Here is a 19,990-nt window from a genome sequence, read left to right on the forward strand (position 1 = left end):
TATTTTGGATGAATTTTGTCAAATTTTTCGCGCACGGTCGACCGTTGAAAATTTCCTTTGACAAGTAGCTTCATCTTATAGTTTCACATGACTTATATGTTGCACATTTTCTGTTTCGACTACCATAGATGATTAGATCTAATTTCATTGTGAAAAGCATACACGCATTCGTGTGATATGTGTTAATGACACTCTTTAATCTCGGTTTCCTCTCGCGTATCATGCTACACCGGTGTCACCGCCGGCGTCGCTCCTCTCGGCGTCCTCTCCCGCGTGTTTTTGCACTAGCGCCACCGCCGACGTCTTTTCTTTCGACCTCCTCTCCCATATCCCACTACACCCGCGCAGTCGTCGTTCTTCTCTACATTCTCTCCCATGTCCTGCTACACTGAAGCCATCGTCGGCGTCATTCCTCTCGGCTGCCTCGCCCGCATCCTACTAGACTGGCGCCGTCGCCATTGTCATTCTCTCCCGCGTGTTATTGCACTAGCTTCACCGCCAGTGTCGTTCCTCTCAACCTTCACTCCCATGTTCTACTACACTCATGCGGTCGGCGTTCCTCCTGGTCTCCTCTCCCATGTCATGCTACACCGAAGTCATCGTCGACACCGTTCCTCTTGGCCTCCTCACTCGCGTCCTACTACACTGGCCTCGTCGCCATCGTCGTTCTTTTCGGCCTCCTCCTCCGCATCCTACTACGCTGACGCCGCCATGGCACACACACTACATGTTTTCTCCATCATCCTCTGCCTCAACTCCCTACTATTCATTACTCCACACGAACTTTCCCTGCGCGCGACAACGCTAGCAACTAGTTCTCCGCGCCATCAATCGGATCACTCGCTTTGCCGCGACTCTGTGCTCGTCCTGTCAGGCGCGGCGCCGCGACCACTGCCTACCACTGTAGCTGTTAACTTTTAATCATGTCCCGTGTATGCAACCAAACAATATGCATTAGTATGAGCACATGCAATGGTATCAATCAAACACAGTGCGTAGAGGCGTTGCTACGATACATGGAGAGGGGATGCAGGCAACGAATCAATATGCAGATGATGGTTTTTTGCCTATACATGCTCAACCAGTCCCAACTAAGACAAGTATACAAAGTGGCAAAAAATGATGCAGCTAACCAAACGCACCCTTACTGTAGTTGTAGTTTGTTTTCTGGAGAAATACTTTTACCTGCAGTTTTTTTAGGCGAACTTTAAGTGCAGTTTGTTTTTAGGCGAACTTTACCTGCAGCTAAACTTGCCGTTTCGCGGACAGAGGCCCAGTAGCTCTGACATCAAACTGGCCTGGCCCAACTACAAGGCAGGTCTCCAGTAATCGGCCCATACGTGCTTGGACGGCCTGGATCCTCTCCAAGGACCCGTATAAAACAACAGGGCTGGTGCCCGACGAAAACCCTAGCAGAGGAGGCGGCGGAGGCAGAGAAGGAGAGCGGCAGCTCGCGCGCGCGCGCCCCCATTGCCGCCGCAGCAGGAGCCCGCCGATTCCAATCCAAGGTGAGAGAGCTCTTTTCCCCACTCGACTCACCAAGGCGCCTCTCGATTTGTTGCTAGATTGCGTCATACGCGCGCATTACATGCGTTGTTGGTTGGTTCATGCCGTTGTATAAGAACTGCTTGAGAGTTGAGATCCTGTAGTAGTAGTTTGTGTATCATTTGGTCATGTTAAAGATCAGTTCTAGCCGCCAGCGATTAGCCCCAACATTTTTGTGCGTGGAGAAATGTTGAACCGGCGGTTTGTGCGTGGAGAAATCTTGACAGGTGGTACTTACTGTGTAATTCACTTACGTCATGAGAGTTTTTCAATGTACAGCACAACCGCTAAACGGGCAGGAAATCAATCCTAGCGCCTGCCTCTAGTGCCTGGCGTTGTAGATGCCCTTAGGAGGCGATGCTTTCTTGTATTGAATAATGTTGTGGGTGCTGATGTCCTTGCATTTAATTTGTATAGGAGGAGCTTTGAAGGTTTGTCAGGGCGGGGAAGATGGTTCTCAAGTATGCTACTCTCTTTGATGTTGTATGGCGGTGTTAAGATTTGTAAAACTGCTTGCTACAATCTTACTTATTCCTGCAACTGTGTTCATACAGGACAGAGCTCTGCCGTTTCAGTGGTGCCAAGATATACCCAGGGAAGGGGATCAGATTCATCCGCTCAGACTCTCAAGTAAGCCTGTGTGTCCCTGTTGTTATTGTGCATGGAGTGAAAACAAGTAGAAATTCGCTGACATTGTGCTGTGTGTTCTTTGCGCGTACCCAAAATCAGGTCTTCCTTTTCTCCAACTCAAAGTGCAAGAGCTACTTCCACAACCGTCTCAAGCCAGCTAAGCTTGCATGGACGGCCATGTACAGGAAGCAGCACAAGAAGGTACATACTAATAAGCCAATTCCCTTGAATAATATACTCCATATTCTGGTTCAGCATATGTTTCACAATCTTAATAGTATGTCCTGTTAGAGTGATCTGATTAGGCAGTATAAGTGCATTGATCTGGTAGTTAATTGGTCTGCTTAAATATTTGCCCTGATTGATAGTTTCTTTTCTGGTAGTTAGTGGCAGTAAAAGAAAGTGACATGTCTAATCAGGCTCAGGGACTAGAATAATTTGGTTGCTGATAGCATAAATGATATATATTGCTTAATCATGTGTAGTTTTCATTCCTTTTGCTCTGTTGCTAGTGGATGTCTGCGCAGTTCTCATCTCTGCTTAATTGTGTTTTTAACAATACTCTGTAGTCCCCTGCTTTGCTTTTTTAAGCAATGTCAAACTGTATGGGCTTATAATTTTTTGTGGTGTGTTGCAGGATATTCATGCTGAGGCTGCAAAGAAGAGGCGCCGCACCACCAAGAGGCCGTATTCCAGGTCAATTGTAGGTGCTTCCCTTGAAGTTATCCAGAAGAAGAGAGCTGAGAAGCCGGAGGTCCGTGATGCAGCCAGGGAAGCAGCTCTGCGGTAATACTTTCGCCATGGCTTTTGACTCCTAGATATTGTGATTTGTTATAACAAGAAACTTAGTATTTACAAACATGTTTTTTATGTTGCATGTTACACTCACACTAGGATAGCTATATTCTATATATATGCTGGCTCAGTTAGTATTGAACTATGTGGTGATTTAATGCCTGACTTCTATTGGCTCGTATAGCATTTGAAAGAAATACCTAGTTATGTACTCCCTCCGTCCGAAAAAGCTTGTCCCTCAAATGGATGTATCTAGCACCATGTTAATGCTAGATACATCTATTTGAGAAACAAACTTGGGACAAGTTTTTTTGGACGGAGGGAGTATGCATTATAGAAGGTTGCTCTAATTTGAGTTTTGAGAGGCTAGTTTTTTAGATGACACCTGTCAACTGAACATCATCCATGTAATATGCACCTGCGTATTTCTATTCCTGTTTAATGAGCGTACAGCATCTAGGCAGTCTTGGCATCTAGTTTTTCTATCTGATGTATATCTGTATAAGGTCCTTACTGCGGTAACTGCTCTATAACAGTGAGATCAAGGAGCGCATTAAGAAGACCAAGGATGAGAAGAAAGCTAAGAAGGTGGAGGTGACGAAATCCCAGAAGACCGCCGGCAGAGGCAATGCCCCCAAACCCGGGAAGGCCCCCAAGCTTGGCGGTGGTGGTGGGAAGCGCTAGGTGGCGTCCCTGCCGATCAATGCGAAATTTTGAACTAGTTACATGATGTCCTACCCTGTATCTTTTAGGAAGTTTTTGGCTCAAACCTGCTGTTGCCGTCGGTATGCAGCATCTGGGTGCATAAACCGTCGTCAATGTGAGATTGTTTTATGCTTATCTGGTTGTTGTTTCAGCTTTTCTCTAGTTGGTGTTTCTTCCGCACCACATTGTGCGTGTTTGTCTGTCTTCTCCGAAGAACCTTTCTCATGCCCTTGTAACGGTGTTGATCGATGTGGCGCACTGCCGCCATAATGCGACCTTGAGCTGGTTATTCGTGCCTTGGTATAGCAGTAAGTGTCCATGATTAGCAACACGCAAGCTTATGCTGGAAAAGATCAATTGAAGTGAAATTTTGGACCCGTGGATTTTGCTATCCAGATATTCGAAAAAATCCAGCAGCAACCACAAGGTTTCCAAATTTCAAGATGGTTAACGTAAACTCTAATAAAAAAATACTACTGCATGTTATTGGAGCACATTATGCTTAAATTTATTTGGATTCTCTAACAAAAAGAAATCATGATTGGCTGTTACAATTATTAAAATCAATACATTTAAGTGACTTTAAGCAATGTATGTATGTCTCTTCGTATATTGCTCTCTCGGTTCCAAAATAGATAACTTAACTTTATACTAGCTTTAGTACAAAACTGGGTTAACGGAGGGAGTATAAGATTAAAAATATGGTAATAATAGGTAATACAAATGTTGAGATACACATAGAGTAGAAATGTATCAGTGAATTATCACGTGTTATGCAGTGAAGGGGTTGCTAGTTTTAGGCCCCGTTTGATAGCTCAGTTTTTTCTTAGTATTACAAGAATACTGCAGTTTTTTGGTTTAATTTACGGTGAGCTGTTTGGCAATCACAAAAAACTGAATTATTCATACTGTGGTATTGTTAAAACCGTGGTATTTTCTCTGCATTAAAAAAAACCCAGGCCTCTTTTTTAAAAACAGAGCACGCAAAGAAAACACGACTGTTCATTATCGCCTCCTCGCTCACAAGCCGTCGCTGCCGCGGATGGTCGGCCATGGGACAAGCCAAGAGAAGGCAATGGAAACAAAAATGGCGTTCTTCCTACTCTCACTTGCGCTTCTCCTCTTCTCATATATGTTGTGCATCATGTCGGCACCTGGCCACCTCATGCCCAGATTGCTCATGCCATGGTCGTGCACGCTGCTAGCTGCAACGCTATATCCCAACGCACTGTTGGATGAGTCTGCACAGGCCTTTGTGTGCGATCATAGCCACACCATACATGTGCCGTGTTGCCATGTCGCGGCCTTGCTTGCCGCTGCTTGCTGTGCATGCCTTGCTCCAGAACGGCGTCCCATGCCTCAGCGCGTCGCGCTCGCCGCTGCTTGCTGTGCGTGCCTTGCTCCAGAACGTCGTCCCATGCCTCAGCGCGCTGCGCTCGCCGCTGTCGGTCAAGCCGCAGCCAAGCCAGAGCGACGCCACGCACTTCCGTGCCGCACCGGCGTGCTCCTGCTGCAGCTGATGCGTAGCATGCGGTCGGGTCCGTTTATGCATGGCCGTTCAGTTCGCAGCCACTGGTCAGCTAAGATCCTGCATGTTTGCAACTGCTATGAAACGGCTAGCTAGCTAATTTACGTTATTGTAAACATACATCAACCAAACACTGTTACAGTATTCCCAATACTACAAAATACTTTGATATGTCAAAATTGTGGTTTTTAGTTCCTGTATACAAAAATACTGCAGTTTTCAATACTACAGTTTCTGCAGTAATTTGTTGTCAAACACAGCCGATAAAGCACCAAACGAGCAGGATTGAAGGGTAACACGCACACGTGCACAAAGAGAAGTACTTACCAAACATAAACAAAGCAAAACAAAAGCACGGGAACTTGCTTGATCAGGAGGACGAGCTACAAGATGCACCCTTGATCTAGACATGGTCAACCTTGGGCGCCCTTGTTATTGAAGAAGAGCAGGCAACGCTCACTGACGCCGCGTCGGCAAGCGTATATGTCGATCCTGTCTCCCACGGAGATACGGCTATCCCTCAAAAATTCCCTCAACCCAGGCCCAAAGATCCGGTAGGCCGTGATGGCATTGTCGTACTGGAGCGCGGCCACCTTCTCGACGCCGGCCTCAACGTCGATGAGGACGGGCACCGCCAGATGCTTCGGCATGCCGTTGTGGCCAACCTGCTCCAGCTCCCGGAACAGCCTCGGGATGGGGCCAGCCTGCACCATCCCCTGAGTAAACAGCAGTCCGTTCTGGCCTGGACCGACGTCTGGCCACCGCATTACCTTGGAGAGCGCCCACTCGGCCTCGTGCACGCCACCGGCGGCCATCAGCATCTGGTGACGCCGGCGGACGAAGGAGGGCTCGGCCACGAGGGCGTGCCACCGCTTGCACGTGGTGGCGCAACGAAGGAGGGTCGCTGCGTCAGCGACGTGTGTGAGAATCTCCAGGACGACGTCTTCCGGGAGGTCCATCCGTTTGATTTCCGCCCACGGATTGATGATCATATCGAAATAGCCAAACCCTTGGCCAAACGTACGTATGTCTCGTGCCTTCTGATCTGCTTTGATCCTACACCGAAGACGACGACTCGAACAACAACTCGTGGTGTCGCACGGACAAGGCCAAAGACACAAATACATACGGCAACACTTCCTAATTAACCCGGCCCTCATCCGTACTAGGACTACCCGGCAGCCTGCTTTAACTAACACTGGATAGTTTCCTCACGTTACCCAGCAAGACGGATGCTCCAAGACTAGTTCGTGTAAGACTTCAACATTGTCTGCGCCAACTAGACTCAACACTAAATCAAGATTATGGCAACACCATCTTCGATCTGAACTCTGGAGAGCGGGCAATGTGCACGTGTGTAAGACAATAAGTTTTGGGGAACCAGCACAACCCTCTAGGGGTGGCTTATCTCATTATATATAATGGTTGTGTTACAATATGTACCATATACGTACATAGGTACAGAAGCTATACATAGTCTAACACCCTCCCTCAATCTTAGCCACTTTCTAAAGAACTGAGAAGGGTAAGATTGCGCCTACAAGCCTCAAACTGTGGCAGTGGTAAAGGCTTAGTGAAGATGTCTGCAAGTTGATCCTTAGATGAGATAAACTTGATCTGGAGTTGCTTCTGTGATACACGTTCCCGTACAAAGTGATAGTCAACTTCAATGTGTTTCATTCGGGCATGAAATACTGGATTTGCAAAAAGGTATGTAGCACCGATGTTATCACACCAAAGAATAGGAGGCTGTGGTTGAGACAAACCCAACTCCTGAAGCAAAGACTGCACCCAAATAATCTCTGCAGTAGCATTAGCCACAGCCTTGTACTCAGCTTCAGTACTGCTACGTGACACAGTAGCCTGTTTCCGAGCACTCCAGGCGATCAAATTAGAGCCAAAGAATACTGCATAACCCCCCGTGGATCGCCTGTCATCTGGGCTACCAGCCCAATCTGCATCAGAGAAGGCCGAAAGGACCCGAGAGGAAGTCGGCCGAATATGCATACCAAATGTCAGGGTGAACTGAACATAACGAAGAATGCGTTTAACAGCAGCCCAATGAGTATCTCTGGGAGCCTGAAGATACTGACAAACCCTGTTAACAGCATAAGAGATATCTGGTCTCGTGATCGTCAAGTACTGAAGTCCACCAACAATGCTCCTGTACTCTGTGGCATCCGCAGGAGACAAAAGCTCACCATCAACAGCTGTTATCTTGTCGGTAGACGACATGGGTGTGGTGGTCGGTTTGCACTTCAGCATGCCAGCTCTCTGTAACAACTCCAAGGAGTACTTCTGCGTAAGGACAAGACCAGTAGCACGAGAAGTGACCTCAACTCCAAGAAAGTAGTGAAGCTTCCCAAGATCTTTGACCGCAAAATCAGCACCAAGAGAGCAGACAAGAGCATCAGCAGCATACTGAGAAGAGCTGACAAGGATAATATCATCGACATATACCAAAAGATACATAGTGACTTCTGGCTTCTGTAGAAGAAATAACGAAGTGTCAGCAGTAGACGGCACAAACCCATGAGCACGAAGGGCAGAGGCAAGGCGGGCATGCCAGGCACGAGGAGCTTGCTTCAAACCATATAGTGCTTTGGAAAGACGACAGATATAGTCAGGACGATCAGGATCAGAGAAACCAGGCGGCTGTTTCATATAAACCTCTTCCTCCAAAAATCCATGTAGAAAAGCATTCTGCACATCAAGTTGACGAAGTGACCAACCACGAGAAACAACAATGGAGAGAAGAAGCCGAATAGTGGTAGGCTTGACGACAGGACTGAAGGTGTCCTCATAGTCAAGACCATGACGCTGCCGAAAACCGCGAGCAACAAGTCGCGCTTTGTAACGCTCAATAGATCCATCCGAATGCTTCTTCACTTTGAATACCCATTTTGAGTCAATAACATTTACCCGTGGTGGTGGAGGAACGAGAGTCCATGTCTTGTTACGAAGAAGAGCATGAAACTCCTGCTCCATAGCCTCTCGCCAATGTGGAATGCGCAGGGCAGCCTGATATGAGCGAGGCTCAGAAGATGGATCCGCAACAGCAGCAGTCAAACAAGCAGCCAACCAAGCAACCGTACCATCCTTACGTTTCTTAGGTTTGAAAATGCCACTGCGACTGCGTGTATGTGGTCGGGACACAGGAACCACCGAGGTCGACGGAGCAGCCTGCAACGGGCTGGAGGACGGCGACATTGACGAGTCAGCCGGTGACGAGGAGCCAGTCACGGTAGCCTCGGACTCGGTTGGCGAAGAAGGCCGACCCACCGGCGAAACCGGCAGAGCAGACGAAGCAGCTGGCGACTCCGGCATCACAGACCGGGCCGATGGCGAGCTCGGCATAGTGGGCCGTGGCGCAGCCGGTGTCGCGGGCCGATCCGCTGATGAAGGCGACGTGAGGACCCGAGCCGCAGGCGAAGACGGCGTGACGGGCCGAGCCGCGGGTGACTCGGCGGCCGCTGGCGAAACGGACCGAGTAGTGGAGATGCTCGGCGCGACGGGCTCGTCGGGTGACCATGCATGGGCACGCGAATCGATGCCATGCAACATAGGGCGATCGACGTGCCCACCAGAAGACGACGATGATGATGGTGAATCCTCCAACAGCTCCAAATGAGCTCCACGTCCGGTTCCTGCACCATGGTTAGGTAACAGCAAAGGAGAGTATGCAACATCATCAAATTGGTCAGAAGCAACAAAGGATGAATGCAGGGATGGTGGTTCGACAGTGGACACAGGAAGGTTGGCAAAGGGAAAAACATGCTCATCAAACACGACGTCCCGAGATATATAGACACGATTAGTGGGAACATGAAGACATTTGTAACCTTTATGAAGAGAGCTATAGCCAAGAAAAACACACTTCTTAGAACGAAACTCAAGCTTGCGCTTGTTATATGGACGAAGATGCGGCCAGCAAGCACACCCAAATACCTTGAGAAAGGTATAATCAGGTTGTTCATTAAGGAGAACCTCAATGGGAGTCTTCATGTTTAAAACACGAGTAGGAGTACGGTTGATGAGAAAGCATGCAGTGGCGAAAGCATCACTCCAAAACCGAAACGGAACAGATGCATGGGCCAAAAGAGTAAGACCAGCTTCAACAATATGACGATGCTTACGTTCGACTGAACCATTCTGCTGATGTGTATGTGGACATGCTAAACGATGAGCTATCCCAAGCGACTGAAAGAAAGAGTTGAGGTTGCGATACTCGCCCCCCCCAGTCTGACTGGACATGAACAATTTTGTGCTTGAGAAGACGTTCAACATGTTTTTGAAACTGAACAAAAATATCAAACACATCAGATTTGCGTTTAATAAGGTAAAGCCAGGTAAAGCGACTATAAGCATCAACGAAACTGATATAGTAATTATGACCACTGACAGAAGTCTGAGCAGGACCCCATACATCTGAAAACACAAGTTCTAAAGGATGTTTCACCTCACGACTGGACTCCGAAAAAGGAAGTTGATGACTCTTCCCCTGCTGACAAGCATCACACACTGCTACATCTTTATGACTAGACAAACTAGGAAGCTCATGACGATGCAAAATATGATGGACAATAGGTGTGGCCGGGTGACCAAGACGAGCATGCCACTGTGATGGAGAGACCCGAACTCCACTGAAAACACGAGCGACACCAGGATGCTCCAGACGGTAGAGGCCCTGGCACAACCGCCCACTAAGAAGAATGTCCCTCGTGCCCCGATCCTTAATAAAAAGATCAAAAGGGTGAAATTCACAAAGCACATTATTATCACGTGTGAGTTTAGGAACTGAAAGAAGATTACGGGTCACAGATGGAACTCGAAGAACATTGCGAAGCTGAAGACTCCTATTGGCATGTCTAGTGAGAAGAGATGCTTGACCAATATGAGAGATGTGCATACCTGCTCCATTGGCGGTGTGGATCTTGTCGGAGCCATGATAGGGTTCACGAGTGTGAAGCTTCCCCATCTCGCTGGTTAGATGCTCTGTCGCCCCAGAGTCCATGTACCAGTGTGGATCGATGGAGTAACAGCGAGATGGGGAAGCTTAGTGGTAGGCTTGACGATAGGACTGAGTGTGTCCCTGTTGCTTCTGCGGCGCGGGACGATCAACCATGGCGACCTGACGGGCATTGTTGCGTGTATCTTTGCCGTCATTGCCAAGACCAAGGAAGCTTCGCTGGAAGCGCTTATGACACTTGGAGGCCTAGTGCCCATCGCGGCCACAAAGCTGACACACACGTGGACCGCCAGCCCCCGGTAAGGTCGCAGTAGGTGGGGGGGCCGAGGCGGGCGACGGTGGCAGCCCCAAGGGAGACCGGGGTGATGAAGAAGAGCGGCCACCCTTGGTGGCGGCGTTGGCCGAGAGGGAGCCAGTGCCCCTGGTGCGGCGAGTCTCGACCCGTTGCTCAGTGAGAAGGAGCCGAGAGAAAACCTCGTGTGCCAGCATGGGTGTCAAGTTGCCCCGCTCATTGATGATCTCGACTAAGGCATCATACTCCTCATCAAGACCATTGACAATAAACGAGTTGAACTCGGAGTCGGTGAGGGGCTGTCCAATGGAGGCCAATGTGTCGGCGAGGCCCTTGACCTTGTTGTAGAACTCAGTGGCAGTGGAGTCAAGCTTCTGACACTCTCCAAGCTGACGACGGAGTGCAGAGACACGAGCCTGGGACTGCGCTACAAAGGTGCGCTCAAGGATGGTCCAGGCCTCATGAGACGTCTTCGCGAAGACAACAAGGCCGGCAACTGCCGGCGAGAGCGACCCCTGGATGGAGGAGAGGTTCGCCTGGTCCTGCCCCGTCCAGACGCGATGGGCCGGATTGTAGACCGGACCGTGCACGCTATCTACCAGCGCGGGTGGGCAGGGAAGCGATCCGTCGACGTAGCCTAGCAGGTAGTGACTCCCCAAGAGCGGGAGAACCTGCGCACGCCAGAATATGTAGTTGTCGGCCGAGAGCTTGATGGTGATGAGATGACCGAAGTGAAACGGCGGCGGCGAAGACAATCCCATCGAGGAGGCTGCCTGGGGTGCAAACACCATGGAGGCAGCCGGAGGCACCGAAGCCGATGCGGGAGGAGGCGGGACCGCAGCCAGGGCGGGCGCCGCAAAGCTCGCGGCCGGTGCGGACGCCGCAAGGCCCGCGGCCGGGGCGGACGCCGCCAACCCCGCCAGCGGGGCAGTGTGATCCGCTTGCGGCAGGAGCGGCGGGACGACGCCTGCGGAGTCCGCAGCGGACGGCGGCGGCGCGGTGTGGACCACGAGGTCACGCCCAAGCGAGGGCGCCGGCGGCGTGGAGAAGACGGAGCCGATGCTCCTTGTCCCGATCGGAGCCGGAACAGAGACGACATCGAGCGGGAGGTTGAGCAGAGCCGCAAGAGAGGCCGGGAGGAAGCCCGCAGCAGTGGAACCGGTGGTGGCGGCGCTCGACATGGCGGCGGCGCGATCGGTGGCGCGGCGGCGGCGGTGAAGGCGGCGGCGGCTGCGGCGGCGGTGCGGGTATTAGGGTTTAGAAGCGGAAGCGATCGTAACCTAGCGTGATACCATGTAAGACAATAAGTTTTGGGGAACCAGCACAACCCTCTAGGGGTGGCTTATCTCATTATATATAATGGTTGTGTTACAATATGTACCATATACGTACATAGGTACAGAAGCTATACATAGTCTAACAACGTGCAGGTCGGGTTCTCGAAAGACCGAGGCCGATCTTTATTAAGATAGGGAAAAGGAGAATTTACATAGCGGCGAAGGCCGCCAATATTAGGGCATCTCCAACTTTGTCTCATAAATTTGCTCTGCCATCCGTCTATGGATAGAAGACCAGTCCGCAGACACGAATACGGGAGCCGGTCATAGAATACGGCTCATATACATTTGAAGCCGGGTTTAAGCTAGACGGACGAAATTCATGCAAACATGATGAATTTTCATATAAACCGAACAAAATTTATTACATTTTAAACATTTTTCATTAAAAAAGGCCAACCCTAAACCTATCCTACGATAGCGATTGTCATCCACTTTCTTTGTATTTCGCATCGGCAACCACATCCTCCTCTGCCGTCTTCATGAACGGCGGCGGGGTTCAAGACTCGTGAAGTGGAGGTGCGGTCTCCACTGAGAAAAAGTAAAACATGGGAGACGGACCGGCCTACTTGGGACACAATGCCCTGCCGCCTCCAATGCCCTACTCATCCTTAGACGAGTCCGCGAAGGGGGAAAGGAGGAGTCCTTCCCTCACCCCCCCCACACACTCACAATGGAGAGTTAATTGCAAAAAACCACTACATTTGGGGCATCGTTTGCGAAAAACCACCAGGTCACTAATTTTTTTTGAAAAAATCACCGCAGATTCAGTAAACATTTTGCAAATAGCACTGAAGGTGATTTGGCCCGTTTGATCACTTTCCGACAAGTGGAACCGGATTGTAAGAAGATGACTTAGCAAAAAATTTACACACACACCCTTGGATCTAAAATTAAAAAGCAATCAACCCCCTGCGCCCGATCCAATCGGGAGGAGACAGCCGCCGCCGGCCCTCGCACCCGACAAGGCCGCCCCCACCGGCTCCCGTTGCCGCCGTCGGAAGCCCATCGCCGGCCCCGCCTCTCCTCATCTCCTCCTCCGCGCCTCCTTTCCTTCCTCTCCCGCCCCCTACTTGCGCCGTCAAGCTCGGCTGCCAACGCCAACCATGGCGCTGCCGCACTGCCACGGCCGACCTCCTCCTCCAGTCGATCGGACCACCTTGGCTCCAAGCACGGCCGTCGTAGGGCTCCAAGCATGGAAGCCTCCCGCCTCTTGTGCATGCACGGGAGTAGGTCGAGTGTAAGGGCATATTTATCCCTCAATAGTTTTGGTGATTGATGACAATGCTTTTGCGGACTAATCGTGTGCATGGAGCTTATCAGATATATCATGACTGAACGCAAGACGATTTGAAGCCCCTCGAAGATTACAGAAGACGGTGCTTCTCTACGTCTCTTTTCGGTGGATCTGAGTCGTAGGAGAGCCGTACTATTATGAGGGGGTCCGCGCTGGAAAGGTTTGGGTAGAATCTCACGTACACGTTTCTTTTGCACCGCCTTTCCTTTGGCTCTTTGGAGTTTCCTCTGTCTCACCGTGTCTCTGCGAAATGAAGGACTCCGAGTGTTGCTATTCACAGGTTGGCGGTAGTACTGCTCCCTAGAGCGGTACTACCGCAGGCACCAGCGGTAGTACCGGGCTCCGGCACGGTAGTACCGTGAGCTCTGGCCTGGCGCTGCAGCGCAAGCGGTAATAGGGGCGGATGTAATTTTTTACATCCGCGCCCTACGCGGTAGTACCGTGCTCTGGCGTGGTAGTATCGTGTCGCCTGGCAGGCATAGCGGCATAAGCGGAAGTAGGGGCGGATGTAATTTTTTACATCCGCACCCTACACGGTAGTACCACACCTGGGTTGTGGTAGTACCGTGTCGGATTTTTGCACTGATAAAATCTCAGCGGAGGTAGTCACGGATGTAATTTTTTATATCCGTGCCTACCGTGACTGGACCATGGCTGCCCTGCGGTAGTACCGCACGGGGTCGCGGTAGTACCACGCCAGCGGTTCTACCGCACCCTGTCGGTGCTCATATGTTCAGGTCCAGGCTCTGCCACGCCCACGGTAGTACCGCAGGCCCGTGCGGTAGTACTGCTCCTGTGGTGCGGTAGTACCACGAGTCGCGGGCTGAGTGGTGGGTAACAGTTGGAATTGTCCCCCCACTATATAAGGGGGTCTTCTTCTCCAAGAAGACTCACATGTTCCATCCCCAAACTCCATTGTTGCTCCAAGCTCCATTTTCGCCCGATCTCTCTCCCTAGCCAATCAAACTTGTTGATTTGCTCGGGATTGGTTGAGAAGGCCCCGATCTACACTTCCACCAAGAGAAATTTGATTCGCCCCACTAATCCCTTGCGGATCTTGTTACTCCTGGGTGTTTGAGCACCCTAAACAGTCGAGGTCACCGCGGAGCCATAGTCCATTGTGGTGAAGCTTCATGGTGTCGTTGGGAGCGTCCAATTAAGTTGTGGAGATTGCCCCAACCTTATTTGTAAAGGTTCGGTCGCCGCCTTCAAGGGCACCAATAGTGGAATCACGACATCTTGCATTGTGTGTGGGCGTGAGGAGAATACGGTGGCCCTAGTGGCTTCTTGGGGAGCATTATGCCTCCACACCGCTCTAACGAAGACGTAATTCCCCTCAAAAGGAAGAACTTCGGTAACACATCCTCGTCTCCATCGGTTTCCCTTTTGGTTATCTCTCTCCTTTACTTGTGAAAGCTATATTGTGTTCTATCCTTGCTTGCTTGTGTGCGTATTGTTGTTGCATCATATAGGTTGCTCACCTAGTTGCATCTCTAGACAACCTACTTTGATGCAAAGTTAAATTTGGTAAAGAAAAGCTAAAAATTGTTAGTTGCCTATTCACCGCCCCCTCTAGTCAACTATATCGATCCTTTTCAATTGGTATCAGAGCCTCGTCTCTTGTTTAAGGACTTTGCCGTCCGAAGAGTATGTTTGACATCGTAGACAGTGGAGAGGAGCACTCCTGTGTGAATCTGAGCTCGTCTACGGCCGATGGGGGAACCGCGGTCTCTCGTGAGGAATTCAGTGTGGCTTTGGACGCATTGAAAACCTCCATGATGACCGAGGTTGAAAGCATGTTTAATAAATTCTTAGAAGGACTTAAACTATCTACCTCGCCGATGAAAGTGGTTGATCCCACTAACAAGGTGACGGATGCTAACTCCAACAAAGGGGAAGCTACTAGTGAAAAGGGTCCTTCTACTAGTGGTAGAAATGGCACCGGCATCTTTGCCCATGTGGAACCTCCACTTACTTATGGAGGACCGATTCCCTCTACTCATTTAAATCATGCCGGCCCTCCTCCTAAGATTGTGAAAAATGAAGATTTTGATGCTTGGGTCTATCGCTTTAAGCGTCATTTAAAACATGTTAACACTAATCTGTGGAGAATTATTTTCTATCCGCATGACCCAAGCAACTTCACTCCAAGAGAAGCCGCAGATAATCAATTCAACGAGAATGCTCTCTTCATCATTCAAGATGCAATTCCACCCGAAGACATTGCTCATCTCCGACCATTCACCATGTCCAAGGAAGCATGGCACCATGTTGTTTCCCTCTACAAGGGAAGCGCTAGCATTCAACGCTCCAACTATGAAATGGTGCAAGATGAAGCCGATGAGTTTGCAATGAATGAAGATGAAGAACCTCGTGTGCTTTACCGGAGATTGACCACTCTCGTAGTCTCACTCCGAGATCATGGGAGTAAGGATACGGATGACAATTGGGTCAAGCGCAAGTTCCTCAAGGCCATGATGCCATACCACAAGGCCATGTCCTCCGTCATCCGTCAAAGACCGGACTTCCACTCCTTGTCCTCAAATGAAGTGTTGGATGAGTTTGTGCCAATGAGGATCTTGGACAAGACCGTCGACAACGCGGTGTTGCATTCTCAAAGAGAAAAGAAGCCCAACCTTGCCTTGAAGGCCAAGGTTAGTGTGGAAGAAGAGGAAGATGAGGAGAGCAACCCCGAAGATACAAAATATGATTATCATGAGCACATGGCTCTTGCTTCAAGGCAATTTTGGAGCAAGAAGAACACAAGGCCCAACTTCAACAAGAACAACTCAAGTGGTTTGAAGGGCAAGCAACGTGTGAGAACATGTTACAATTGTGGCAATGTGAGCCACTTTGTTGTGGATTGCCCTTACGAGAAGCGAGAAGACAATGGTGGCAAGCTCATCCGAAAAGACAAAGCCAAGTCATTCCCCAACAAGAACAACTTCATCAAAAAGACTCCTACTCGAGGGTTGGTGGTTCAAGAAGAATACCATGAGGATGACGATGATGAATAATATGGTGAAGCAATGGCCATGGCCTCCGCTGCCATTACCACAACTCCACGGGTGTCTCTCTTCGATTCACCCAATGAGAACATCACCGCCAAGTGCCTCATGGCTAAAGCCACTAACAAGGTAACCCCCAACATCAAAACCACCATCATTACTAATCCCTCCTTGACGGATTGCATTGATGAAATTGAGGGGTCTAATGAGGAAGTGAATGAATTTGAGTCTTTTATGAGTAAGCTCAAGGACAAATCCAAGAAGCACTTTATTGCTCTCTTGGAACAACTTGGTGAAGCCAATGACATGATCGAGGCTCATGAAGAAACCATCTCTAAGATGGAAGGTCATAGTCGTGACTATGCCGATGAGATATTGGATCTCTCTAATGCTCTTGAGGAAGAGCGTGGGCATCGTTTGGCTTTTGAGGAGTCACACAACGATGACCATGCTAAATTAAAGAAAGATCTTGATCATGCTCTTGTTATATCTCGTGTGCTAAATTCCAAGAAGGCTAAACTTGGGGTTGACCATGCTAGACTCGAGAAGGAGTTTGACTTACTCGACAAGGCCCACAAAGTCTTGAAGGGTGCTCATGCTAAACTCAAGGAGTCTCATGATCAACTCCAAGTGAAGCTAACCAAGGAGAAAGCCACCTTTCCTCACATGGTATTAATTGATAATGCAAAGTCTACTAACACATGTTGTGAGCATGTGCGTCTTGTGGAGGAGAATGCCAAGTTGAAAGAGCAACTTGAGAAGGCCTCGTGACATGCATACAAGGTGAGAAGAACCTCAATGACCGTTTGAGCAATCAAAAGGAAGTTGTGGCCAAGGAGGGAGTTGGGTTCGCACCCAAGTCAAAGAAGAAGAAGAAGAACGACAAGACCAAACGACCTCCCCCTCTCAAGAAAACCTTTGTGAAGGAGGGAGAGGGTGCTCCTAAGGAGAATAAGAACAATGTGAAGGGTGGTGATGCCAAAAAGGGCAATGCCACCCCATCCAACAAAGCCAGCGACTTTAACCCTTCTTATGTGTTGTGTCGTGCTAGTGATGGGCATGTTTATGCTAAATTTGTTTGTTGTCCCTATGAGTACATTGAATGGTCTATTTGGGTTCCTAAGACCCTTGTTACTAACATCAAAGGACCCATTACAAAATGGGTACCTAAAACCAAGCATTGATCTCTTGTAGGTGTTCGCTTCCAGTGGGGGATCATGGTTGCTCGATAGTGGAGCCACAAATCATATGACCGGAAGCAAGGACTTGGTGGTGGACGTGCAAAAGATTCCATCTATGCCCACCAATTTCGAGTGGGGTGATGCCTCGTCTTCTAAGGTATTTGGTCTTGGAAAGGTTGTCATTTCTCATGATCTCACGATCGAGAAAGTCATGCTTGTTGAGTCCCTTGCTTACAATCTACTTTCCGTTTGTCAACTTGCACTCATGGGCTTTGCCACTTTCTTAGATATTGATACCGTGGCCCTCTTGTGGAGCAAGACTCTTAAAGTAGCCTTTGTTGGGCTTGTCTAGAACGGTCTTTATGTGATTAACTTTTCGGAGCGACCCACTAAGACCGCGACATGCCTAATGGCTAAAGTTGATGTGGGATGGCTTTGGCATCGCCGTTTAGCCCATGTCAATATGAGATCTTTGCAAAGTCTTCTCAAGGGGGACCATGTCCGTGGACTAACAAATGTTAGTTTTGCCAAAGATCGTGCTTGCAGTGCTTGTATCGAAGGAAAACTTCATGAGAAGGCTCACCCTCCCACATCTATCATATACTCAAAGAGACCCTTGGAGCTCCTTCACATGGATCTCTTTGGGCCTCCATCCTTTGATATTCTTGGGGGTAGAAAGTATTGCTTGGTGATTGTGGATGATTATTCAAGATACACTTGGGTATATTTCTTCAAGAGGAAGAGTACGACTCAACAAACCATCATCGACTTTGCAAATGAAGCTCAACGTCATCATGATGCAAAGATCTTGACAATAAGGAGTGACTACAGCACCGAGTTCAAGAACTACACCTTAGATGAGTTTCTTAGTGATGAGGGGATCAAGCATCAATATTCTGCACCATATACCCCTCAACAAAATGGTATCGCGGAGAGGAAGAACCGGACGTTGATGGATGCGGCAAGGACCATGATGGCAGAGTTCAAGTCTCCATCAACACAGCATGTCATGCATCCAATAGGCTCTATCTCCGCAAAGGCTTGAACAAGACTCCTTATGAAATACTTACCGGTAACAAGCCCAACCTCAAGTACTTATGGGTGTTCAGGTGTAAGTGTTTCATTCTCAAGAAAGGTGTTCGTCTGTCTAAATTTGAGGCTAGAGCTCATGAGGGCATATTTGTTGGTTATGATACAAACTCTCATGCTTAACGTGTCCTCAACAAGTCCACCGAACTCATTAAGGAGACGTGTAACATGGAGTTTGACGAGAATAACGGCTCCCAAGTGGAGCAAAGTGGTACTTGTGATGTAGGTGATGAAATTCCTCCCCAAGCCATAAGAAGAATGGGTGTTGGTCATATCCTACTCCTCGTGGTTCTAAGTCTGACAGTAGTGTAGGGGGGTACTAAGGGAGAGGCAAGATCCTAGCTATGGAGTACTTGTACACGCAAGAGTTTTACGACTTCAGGCCCTTCTCGGAGGAAGTAACGGCCCTACGTCTCGGTGCCCGGAGGCGGTCGACTGGATTATATGCTTGTGAGTCACAAGGGTGTGAACCCTTTACACTGAGGAGGGGGTGGCTTATATAGAGTTCGCCAGACCCCTCCGGCCCTCAGTTATGCAGGGTTTAAAGTACATTAAGACAGGGGGTTACTGGTAACGCCCACATAAAGTGCTATGAAGACCATAAAGGCTACTTAATGACAGACCATTGCGTGCAGAGTGACTTTAGATCTTCTGGCCGTCGAGTGGTTAGCTTCATGGTCGAGTGGTTAGCTTCACGGTCGAGTGTCCTCGAGTTTGTCGAGTGGATCACCTCTAGGTCGACTGCCAGGTAGTTTCTTCTAGAGATGTCCTTGGGTAGGGTAGCTTAGACAGGTCCATGACCCTACCCTAGGTACATAGCTTCATCATTAGCCCCCGAATGGATCGAGGTTTGAGTGGGGCAGGAGTTGAGAATTCTACCCATTTTTCGTGCTATGAGTATGTCTTGTCTTGGATCAATGAATTTTTAGGTGACGGCATCAACTTCTTTTTCAGTCGCCTTGATCCATTCTTTATATCTGTCGAGTGAAGTTTTTACCCAGAGAGCTTCGAGTGACAGAGTGGAGGAGATCCTCTGCCTGACGAGTTGTACTGCAAGCCATGGATTTTGTGGGATTCGAATTTCGGGAAGCACGCGCGACGAGGCGTAACCGCGGCAATTGGACGGGATAAGGCAGGGACGCCTCAATCTCCGCGCCGCCTTTTTCGCCACGTATCGCGCGCGCGACTGTTGCGGGATTTGACAGGATCGTCCGGGCCTACATGTCAGCCACTCGGAAGCAGCCTTATATAAAGCGCCGGACAGGGTTTTTTCAATAGTGTGCTCTCATTCCCTCCTCTTCTCCAGATTTCTCCGCCGCATTCGCTTTTGCCTCAGCGCCGCTGCTCCGTGCGTGCTTCGCCGGCAACGATGGTGAAGGAGAAGATGGCGGCCCTGGAGCAGGCGAAGAAAGCAACGGCGAAGGCGAAGGGGAGGGGAACCAGTCGGAGTGGCCCTTCATCGAGGACCGGCCTGCCGCCGGGCTGGATCCAAGGCGACTGGATCCGCTCGACAATTAATCAGGCGGATCTCGACGACCTGGCTGGCGAAGGGCTGATCCCCCATGGATCAGCGCGGCTCCCGGGGAGGGAGTCAGAGCCGCAGCCTCAGGAGGG

The 19,990-nt window shown here is 49.5% G+C and overlaps 1 protein-coding gene across 1 annotated transcript; it reads left to right on the forward strand.

The window, feature by feature from the left end:
* Nucleotides 1-1,374: 1,374 nt before the first annotated feature.
* Nucleotides 1,375-3,964, forward strand: LOC119312450 (60S ribosomal protein L24-like). Its single transcript, XM_037588173.1, has 6 exons — nucleotides 1,375-1,508; nucleotides 1,963-2,006; nucleotides 2,100-2,175; nucleotides 2,275-2,376; nucleotides 2,813-2,961; nucleotides 3,507-3,964. The coding sequence occupies exons 2-6, from the start codon at nucleotides 1,996-1,998 to the stop codon at nucleotides 3,652-3,654; spliced, it is 486 nt and encodes a 161-aa protein (XP_037444070.1). The 5' UTR covers nucleotides 1,375-1,508; nucleotides 1,963-1,995; the 3' UTR covers nucleotides 3,655-3,964.
* The last annotated feature ends 16,026 nt before the right edge of the window (nucleotides 3,965-19,990 follow it).

This window comes from Triticum dicoccoides, chromosome 5B (assembly GCF_002162155.2).
Source record: "Triticum dicoccoides isolate Atlit2015 ecotype Zavitan chromosome 5B, WEW_v2.0, whole genome shotgun sequence".
Lineage (NCBI taxonomy): Eukaryota > Viridiplantae > Streptophyta > Magnoliopsida > Poales > Poaceae > Triticum > Triticum dicoccoides.